The 9,882-nt window shown below is 44.5% G+C and overlaps 1 protein-coding gene across 3 annotated transcripts; it reads left to right on the plus strand.

The window, feature by feature from the left end:
• On the plus strand, window positions 1-7,012 carry ZC2HC1C (zinc finger, C2HC-type containing 1C). 3 transcript variants are annotated; one of them, XM_014531198.1, is made up of 4 exons: window positions 116-311; window positions 640-737; window positions 982-2,299; window positions 6,443-7,012. In XM_014531198.1, exons 3-4 carry the CDS (start codon window positions 1,001-1,003, stop codon window positions 6,704-6,706), a joined length of 1,563 nt encoding a protein of 520 aa, XP_014386684.1. In that variant the 5' UTR covers window positions 116-311; window positions 640-737; window positions 982-1,000; the 3' UTR covers window positions 6,707-7,012. The 3 variants fall into 3 exon arrangements, with proteins under 3 accessions (XP_005883645.1, XP_005883644.1, XP_014386684.1); XM_005883583.2 differs by lacking the exons at window positions 116-311; window positions 640-737 and adding an exon at window positions 1-49; XM_005883582.2 differs by lacking the exons at window positions 116-311; window positions 640-737 and adding an exon at window positions 7-109.
• Window positions 7,013-9,882: the final 2,870 nt, after the last annotated feature.

The raw sequence follows: 9,882 nt of genomic DNA on the forward strand, positions 1-9,882 counted from the left end.
AGGCAACGGACATAACAGGGGCCAGCTGCGGGCGCCTGCGCGGCCGGCGGTGAGTGGAGGGGTTTGGTGCCGGGATTTCCCCTGAGCTGGAGTTGTCTCTGACAGCCAGGTACGCGGAAGGGCGGGGAGACATGGGGTCAGCCCCTCGCCCTCCCAAGGGCCCGATGGACAAAATGAAGGCTGGTCTCCAAAGCGGAGCCCCCAGTGGGGACGCGCCGGCTGACCCTCCAAGACAGAGTGTGACTTCCGTGTTCCGGACCTAAAACCCGCAGCGGTCGGGTCAGGGGCCCCCCTCCCACCCCCTTTTTCAGGTTACAAACCTCCTGCCGCTGGGACTCCTTGGGTGAGGGTTTGATGGCCAGGCACCTGCTGCAGGCCCCGTGCGGCTGCTCTGCTCCTTGGAGTCGAGCGCGGACCCAGCGGGAGGGAAGCCCTGAGAGCTCTGTGGGCCGGTCACTACCTCCGGCCGCAGTTTTCTCACCTGTAAAATGATGGGGCTGGACTTGTAGTCTTAAGGCCCCTAAATTACAGCCATGTCACTGAGCCAACTCCTCAGTTTGTGGTGGAAAAATTGGAGCCAGCAAGGGGAGGTGGCTTGTCCTGTGTTGCAGAACGAAAACCTGACTTCCAATCCAACAGCTCTTCCCAGTAGCTCTTTGCACCCATATGGAGTATATACTGTGTGTGCCAGGAGCACCCCTCTGTACAGCGGAGGCTGGTCCCGGGATCGGGGAAAGGTAGGTGGCAGGAACACCAGTAGCACATTCGTTTTTCTATCTTCAGGACCTGATAAGCATTCACAGGACTAAATAAGCCCTCACCTAACGCTTACGGAAGGAGAGCTCTGGCAGACTCAGCACCACTGTCCCTAAAAGGCTTAAAGGAAAACGTGGGTAGGACACACGTAGAAACAGTTGCTTTAATGACCAAGGTGAACTCAGAAAAAACTTCTCACCTTCTGTATCTGGTTTAAACCTCTAGGCTTCAGTCCAGACCCTGAATGGCTGATCTCCACTTGGCACCACCTCTGCCTGTGGGTGTGATGCTCCCGCATAATAAAACAAAAGCTCCCGGGCTCCACGCAAGTAAGCAAGACCCCTATGAAAAAGGTGACTCTCCCCAGATGTCCTCAATGGGGCACCTGAGGCATCATTCCCAGGAGAAGCTTTTGAGCAACAAAGAGCTGACGCTGAATCATCTCTACCCTCACTCCAAACGGAACACCTGTGAGAGAGCTGGGAGCTGCTTCTGTCCCCACCGTGCTGGACTCAGCCAGCAAGAGCCAAAAAGCCACCCCCAGAGCCAAGCCAAGGATTTGTTTTACTCATCAGGCCCTCAGTCCCGGTACCCCAAAGCAAATAACCATGAATTCATCCCCTTTACAAAGAAGCGAGTTGGAGTGGACCGGGCATACCCACTGAAACCTGTGTTCCACAGGAAGTCTCATAGTACAGGTGAGACTGGCATGGATGGGGACCAAGACATCTCTCCAAGACCCCCTGAGCCAAGGGAGTTGTCATACAGAGGCTTTGGTTTGAGGAACTGGGCCGGCTCATCTGTGGTTGGTACTGTTGCTGCCAGGCAGGGGGAGAGGACCATGGCAAACCCCACCCGGACCGAGTGGCTGCAGATCCAAAGACTAGAAGCTGCAGGGGAGAATTTAGAGGAGGAAATTCGAAGAAAAGAGACCCTCCTACGGGAAAAGCTGAAGAAGACAGAAGAAGAACTCAGAAGGATCCAGAAGGAAAAAGAACAGGCTGAGGAAAATGAAAAAAGAGAGTTACAGAGACTGACACTCCCCAGGAGGAGACTTAAAGGTAATAGCAACACCACGTACAGACCTGTCTTCTCCCCAGACTATGGCTCTAAGGAGGTCTTCAGTGGAGAGGAGGAAACCTGGGGAGGGTCTCAAGAAAATCGTAGTCCATTCCAGTTCTCTGGTTATGGGATGCAGAAGCTCAAAAGGGAAAGACTAGTGGCAAACAACAAAAAAATCCGAGACCAAGCCTCGGGGCAGGTGAAGGAGAAGTGTCCTCAGCCTACAGAAGCGCCAGGCAGCAATTCTAACTGGTCTAGGGCACCACACTCCTCAGGTTCCAGCTGTTCCACCGAAGAGCCAGAACTGGGCAAATGCAGCCACTGTGGACGCAACTTTCTCTTGCTCAGGCTGGAGAGACACTCCAACGTCTGCAGCAGGATGCAGGGTTCCAAGAGGAAAGTGTTTGACTCCTCCCGGGCCCGGGCCAAGGGCACAGAACTAGAGCAGTACTTGAACTGGAAGGGACCAGCCTCAGTCAAGGTAACAAGGACCTTACGGATTTGACCTTGAGTGGGGATCATTGTAAGGGCCTGTTAAAGCCTCATATGGTGTTTTTTTGGTTTGTTTTTTGTTTTTGTTTTTAGAAACACTTTGTTATAAAGGGAGAAAATGAGAATTAACATTTATTGGTTATTACTGTGAACAGGAGTTTCATAGGACCCTCACCACAAACGTGAGGATTTCATGATCTCTTATCAATTCAAAAATCAAGTCTCAGAGAGGTCAACTTGAATGAGATCACAAACAGCTTTAAGTGGCAGTCAGAATATAAAACTGGGTTGGAATGACTCCAAAATCTAGTCATTTGTTGTTGTTGTTAATCCTCACCCCAGGGTATCTAGAGGAAATTTATCACTTTCATGTAATTTATCATGTAATTTGTCACTCTTTTATTATAAAAGTGATAAACATTTACTTTTAGAAAATTTAAAAGAAAAGAACTATTCTGCATTTTACTACCTTGAGAGAATTCCTTTCACTTTGCAATATACTTTGCCACCTTCCGAGATTAGAATCTGTTACTACTCCTGTGACCACATCTACTTTTTCAAGATTAGCTCAGTTTTTATATACCTTCTAAGTAAAATACATGAAACACAATTAAGTTTGGAATTCTTCTCTCCATTTAGAGTGCAAACACCTTAAAGGTGAATGACTTTATTTTTGGTTACCATTTCCAGCTGCAGAAAACCTAGGTTGTAAAAAGTAAGGACTTTGGGACATTTACATGATAAGCTTAATTTTAGAGAGAGGAAGGTTTGAAGGGAAGGGGGAAGAGTGAGAGAGAGCGAAACATTGATTTGTTGTTCCACTTATTTATGCATTCATTGGTTGATTCTTGTATGTGTCCTGACCTGAGATTGAACCTGCAATCTTGGTGTATAGAGACAATGCTCTAACCAACTGAGCTATCTCCCAGGGCACTACTCTAGTGGTTTATTTCTGGCCAGAATGTAAAAGAATCATGTGTTTCTTAAATTCCTAAATACAGTAGCAGCGAAGCAAAAGATTTGGGATCAGATGCCCTTGCTTTGTGGAAACTAGTTTGGGGGAATATGTTGCATCGAGGACACCAAGGCAGAAAGGATCTGCATTGAGATGCACTCCCCTCCTTGGAATGTCCTGTCTTATTCCCAAAGTTTGTGCCCTTAGAAGCTGAGTGGTTTGTGTCTCCCTCTCATTCTTCTAGTGCAGTGGTCGGCAAACTGCGGCTCGGCAAACTGCGGCTCACGAGCCACATGTGGCTCTTTGGCCCCTTGAGTGTGGTTCTTCCTGTGGTATTTTGTGGAAGAGCCACACTCAAGGGGCCAAAGAGCCACATGTGGCTCACGAGCCGCAGTCTGCCGACCACTGTATCTAGTGTATTCAGAAGAACAGGTGATTTTTCTGATATCGTTTAATATTCATGTAACTTTCAGTATACTCATACCTCTTGTCTCTCTACTGGACCATAAGCATTTGAGCACAGAGGCCACATTTTGGTATTTTGTGATTGTGCTAATTGAATAAAATATCAAAACAACAAAGAATATAAGTATAAGTATCATATAGTTGACAAACTTTTCTCTAATTCAATTCCTGGACACCACCTCCAACACGGATTCTCTTGCCTTCTTGTCTGTTTCAGTAAGACTCTCCTGATGGATCCTTCCTTTTCCTTCGATAACATCTCTTCCTAGTATTCATCATTAAGGATATGGCATCACTTGCCTTCTTTTTAAGATTAATTTTTATTTTAGTCTAAATATTTGAATACATTTTTATAACCATGTAGTACTGCCATTGTAGTGGAATTACAATTTTGCGTTAAACCAGTGGTCAGCTTTTACATTATAATAACCACATATATTTTGTTCACTGATGAGTGAACAAAGTCTGTCCTGCCCACATGCACCTGGAGGTAATTGACTCATTTTCAAATGTACCTTATCTCTATAAATTTTTTTAATGATTCACCTGATGTCAGACACCTGCTACTGTTTTTGTAATTGTTCAAACACCTCTCACAGTCTTATCAGTTTGATTTTTTAAATTCTGGAAACCTCCCTCTGACCACTCTTTTTTTCCTCCTGCTCTAGTCTGCACTGGTTATTTCCACACCTGGCGCAGCCCTGTTGTCTTGGGACTTCTCTGCTTCTCCGCTGCGTTGGGTCCCATTTCCAGCATCCGCGTCTTCCTTCTTCTTGCTATACTCCTTGCCTTGTGGGAGTTTACTAAGAAAGATGCATGGGAGACATATTTTTGTCTTGGAATGAATGAAAATATCTGTCATAGCCTTATAATTTGATTGATGACTTGGCCAGGTATAGAATTCTTGATGGAAAATGAGTTTCTGTTCAGATTTTTGAGGCATTTTCCCACTAGTGTTTAGCATCCAATGTTACTGTTGAGAAATCTGATGCCATTTTGATTTTTGCTCCATTATAGAAAATCATCCTTTTTTATTTTTCTAAAATCTTACAGGATTTTAAATTCTGAAATTCTGGTTTTATAATATGTTGGATACTTGGTAGGCTATTTCAATCTTAAGAGTAGTGACATTTAACTCTAGGAATGTTTATGGTATTAATAATTTCCTCCTCTTGCCTTCTTTGTGTTTTTTGTTTGTTTTTGGAATGCCTATTGGCCAGATGTTGGACTTCCTGGATTGAGTTTCTAATTTTTCAATATTATGTTTTCTACTTTCCATCTTGATCTTTCCCATTCTGCATAATCTTCTTGACATTATTTTGTAACATTTTATTTTCAGCTATCAGTTTTAATTTATAATAGTTCTAAAACATTTATATTGATTTTTAGATAGAGTGGAAGGGAGAGGGTGAAACATTGATGAGAGAGAAACATTGATTGGCTGCTACCTGCATGCCCCCTACTGGGGATTGATCCCTGACCAGGAATCGAACAGGTGACCTCTTGGTACATGGGATGATGCTCAACCAACTGAGCCACACCTGCCAGGCCTTTCTGGTCTTTGTTCCTTTTCCATAGTGTATATATTATTCTCGTTTTTGGTCACAATTTCCTCTAATACTCCTTTGTTGATACTATGGTTTTTCATTTAAAAAATGTTTTTTCCTGGTACCTGCTTTGTTGCTGCTTCCTGAGTGTGTGTGTTTGCTTGTATACTTGTTTTGGTCTCTCTCATGTTCGAGCTTACTTAAATATCTGGTAATACTTGGCTGTCCATTCATATTTAAGCTTAAGTGGGCTTGTTGAGTAAGGATCTTCATATTAGGGTTATCAAATAGTGAGTCTTTTATTTATTTATTTTTAAAAAAATATATTTTATTGATTTTTTACAGAGAGGGAGGGAGAGGGATAGAGTTAGAAACATCAATGAGAGAGAAACATTGATCAGCTGCCTCCTGCACACTCCCTACTGGGGATGTGCCCGCAACCAAGGGGAAAGAGACAGAGTTAGAAACATCGATGAGAGAGAAACATCGATCAGCTGCCTCCTGCACATCTCCCACTGGGGATGTGCCCACAACCCAGGTACATGCCCTTGACCGGAATCGAACCTGGGACCCTTCAGTCCGCAGGCCAATGCTCTATCCACTGAGCCAAACCGGTTTCGGCAAATAGTGAGCCTTTTAATTGCTGTCCCCCAGGGCTAGTGTCTGATGGCTTTTCTCTTGCCTGCTTGGCACATCCAGAGAACCCTTCAGTCTCCTAAGAAGGTGCCCATGTGTTTGGCACCCTGGGAGCCAAGTGAGGGAAGGAGGCTGACAGTTCCGCAGTTCATCATGTACACTTGTACTTGCTCCCTATTTTCAGCCCCAAGATTAACCTTTTCCCCCCTGTGCCTGGATTTCGTGAATCTGACACCTGTCAGGTTCAGTTTCTCCAGAGAATAAACTCCTGTTCTCCTGTGAGGGTGTGGATGTGCAGGGTGGGATAGCAGCCCTGGGTCCTGGCACTTTCCAGCCCCGAGGCTCTCCAGGTCTTTGCTGGGGATCATGGCTTGCTTCTCGGTACTCATCCCCCTTTGCAGGCCCTCAGTGTAAGTGCCTCCACGCAGGCAAGTCAGGATTGACACTGTTTCCTTACCGTCATTCTAGTGGAGACTCGGGAGATGAGATAAATGCCACGTTGAATGATTGGTCTGCCTTCTACTTATAGGCTGAAGCTCCGCGGAAGAGCAACTGGAGACAGAAGCATGAATCCTTCATCCGTACCCTCCGCCAGGCTCGAGAGGTCCAGCGGGTAATTGCCAAAGGTGGAAACCCCTCAGACTTGCCTCCCATCCCGCCTGCAGAAAATCCAGACTATATTCAGTGTCCTCACTGTAGCCGTCACTTTGCTCCCAAGGTGGCTGAGCGGCACATTTCCAAGTGCAAGACCATCAAGAACCGTCCTCTGCCTCCAAGGAAGCATTCCAGTTGAGCAGACAACAGTGGAAACCTCCTCAGTCGTAACAGAAAGCTCTGCTTCTCTTGAGCAGTACGTAGGAGTAGAATGATTTGATGCAAAGCAGGAAGAACTAGAATTTGTACATCTCCCAGATCGGCCTGCAGAGCTGAACTCAGGGAGGAGAAACCCACTGCTAAGCAGCAGGAGGCAGAAGGAAGTCTCAGCCTCCCACTGAATTACCACCTCAGGCTGGTGTGCCTCATGTTACTGCCCTAAGAACTGATGGGTGAAGACAGTTAAGAGTGGCGAGCAGGCTACATTAAAGCTGTCTTCTCAGGAGCTGGCTTGTGGTTTGTGCTAGCTAAGTGCCTGCATCTGCTTGGCCTCCTTGCCACTGCCTCTGCATGTTTGGCGATGGCTCCTGTTAACTCTTCTCGTTCTTGCGAGAAGTTGGCTCATTCGCATGAGTTGGTGTCAGAGGATCCAGGTCTCCCAGATGATATCTCATAAAAGATAATACGATTTAGATATAAGGCAAATGGAAGTCTGTCCTTGACCTCCCTGGTGCATGGTCCTAGCTAAAAACCAATACAAGTATGTAAGGTTAGAGTGCCAATACATCCTAAACCCTCCCTATGGTGTACTGTGTCATAAAGGGAACCTCATCTTCATCTACGTCATAGGGTAGGGATGGGGGAAAACACACTATATATCTCTGTAGTTCTTTTCTAATGTCAAAGAAGGGGAAGAAACTTCAGTTTCAGCTATTGCTAGCACTCTGCTTTCAAATGAGGTTGGTAAGTTGGCTGGATGGCATTTCAAATGAAGCAGCAAAATGTACCATCAAAGCAAGCTGTACATTGCTACGTACATGTCCCCGCTGACTATACCACCCACAGGCAACTTCTTTTTTAGAAAGCAAACTTTGAAGGAAAAGGTACCAGGTGTTTTTCATTTCCTCTGTGCAGAATCATGCCTAGTGCAAGGAACCTTTATAATTAGACCCTCAATAAATGGGTTTGTGGGATTTAAAATTAAACAATGAGCCCTCAACTTGCCAAGTGGGAGCAGTGATGAGGTGAATCTGACAGGGTAGTATCAGCTCCGATAGGATGAAGCTAGCATAACAGACCTGAAATACCAGTAGGGTTATTGTCCTGAGAGCATTCACTCCAATTATTAGTTTAAAATACTGGAAAAAAGTCACCCAACCTGACCCGGGCAAAGAGGACTAGGCACACAACAAAACCGTATTTTACTCAACAACAGATGGCCACTCACTCCTGTTTCATTTCCACTGCAGCTTCTGCTGAGCGGCTGGGCTAACAGATCAAACCCCTTTGAAATGTGAGTTTAAGACTCTAGCTGTGCAGCTACAGGACACTAGGCTGAAAAAAAATTACATATTTTAAAAACAGCATATATTGACTTGTTTTATGCTTTTAACTGTTGCAAAGAAAAAAGTATCACATAACAGGGCTTTCAGTTGGCCACTTAAAGAAGCCTCACATACACACTGGATATTTAATCCAACATAGACATTCCCCAGGCAAGTTTAACAAGGTCCACTTTGTTTCATACTTGATGGTAAAAACAATAGATGGCAAAAATGGGCTGTGGCCAACGTTACTAAGTGGTGGCCTGTGGACTGCTTTGCCCCACAGTTTATTTGCTGGCACAGCACTAACAATATAACCTGGCATTTACAAACTGGGATATGGAGCATCTCTTACATAACCAGAAGTTCTGGAAAGACCAGGCCAGCCACCCTGCATAGCACTCATTGAATGAGGCTCAAAACCAGTTGCTCCTTGACAGGGGAGAGCATTCAGATCACCACAGGCCCACTTATGTGCCTTATCTGTCTGGCCCCTCAGGCACTGGGCTGGGGATCCCTGCATGATTATTAAGGTCACAGATCAGGGCCCTCCGGGGAGAATATAGTGTGTGTGTGTGTGTAGGGGGCAGGGTGCTTTCTAGAGACACAGGAAGCAATTATTCACTATGTTGCTAGAGAAATAAAACAATAGTCAATGTCTTAATGTTCCCTTCAATCGCAACATGCTTAGGCCTTGATTATGTCAGTCTTTTAAATTTAGCTTGATCTGATCTTTGGGAAGAGGTTGGAAACCTTTTTCTAAGTCTCTTCCTGGGTAGCAGAGAACGATGTGTGGAGAAATCAATGCTGCTTGTTAGTCTATGTCAGTGATGGCGAACCTATGACATGCGTGTCAGAGGTGACACGCGAACTCATTTTTTTGGTTGATTTTTCCTTGTTAAATGGCATTTAAATATATAAAATAAATATCAAAAATATACATCTTTGTTTTACTATGGCTGCAAATATCAAAAAATTTCTATATGTGACACGGCACCAGAGTTAAGTTAGGGTTTTTCAAAATGCTGACACGCCGAGCTTAAAAGGTTCGCCATCACTGGTCTATGTATTATACTACTTCATCCAAGAACCTTTAGTGCATGTAAATGTTATAAATTATAAAGTTCAAAGGTTAAGCAGTGGGAAAAATCTCATAGTTAACTCACTGTGTGCAGACATGGTAACACAGTGCTGCTTACCAGCGGTGTATTTAAGGCAGCACAGTACCTTTTGGCCAGCATTTTTTTTTTGTCATCAATTTACAACTTCACAACTGCACAGGAGGTAGCTGAGATGTGATACAGTGTTTATCTCCCAAATGTTATGATTCTATGAGGTTTAGTGATCAGTATGTTTATTTCCATAGTTAGTTATCGAAGCAATAAATGATTTTTGGCTTTGCAGCAGGGAGGAACATGTTTTGTAGCCCTGACTACAGCCCACTCTGCCCTGACACTATCATGAATAATACTTCTTTATAGGCCCAGGGATACTTTTTTGAAAGAATTTATTTACATCTTTGCTGCAGAGTTGGTCTATTATGAATGTTTCCAAATATATGGCAAACCAAATGAAATGTGAGTTTAAGGCTGCTTTTGCTTTACACGCTAGTGAAATGCTCATCCAAGAGAAGTTGTAACGTGGCTGTGCTATGCCAGGGAGACCAAAATACAGTTCACCCGCTTTGAGGGAAACCAGTTTTATAAACATAAATGGCATTATCACTTGAAAAAGCCCACTGTGATCAGGGAGGCAAGTACAAGAAGTGATTCTTCCTCCTCTAATGGCTTATTTTATTCTCCCTCTGCACTTCAAGCACAGTATTTCAGAA

Source organism: Myotis brandtii, unplaced genomic scaffold (genome assembly GCF_000412655.1).
Source record: "Myotis brandtii unplaced genomic scaffold, ASM41265v1 scaffold793, whole genome shotgun sequence".
NCBI classification, from domain to species: domain Eukaryota; kingdom Metazoa; phylum Chordata; class Mammalia; order Chiroptera; family Vespertilionidae; genus Myotis; species Myotis brandtii.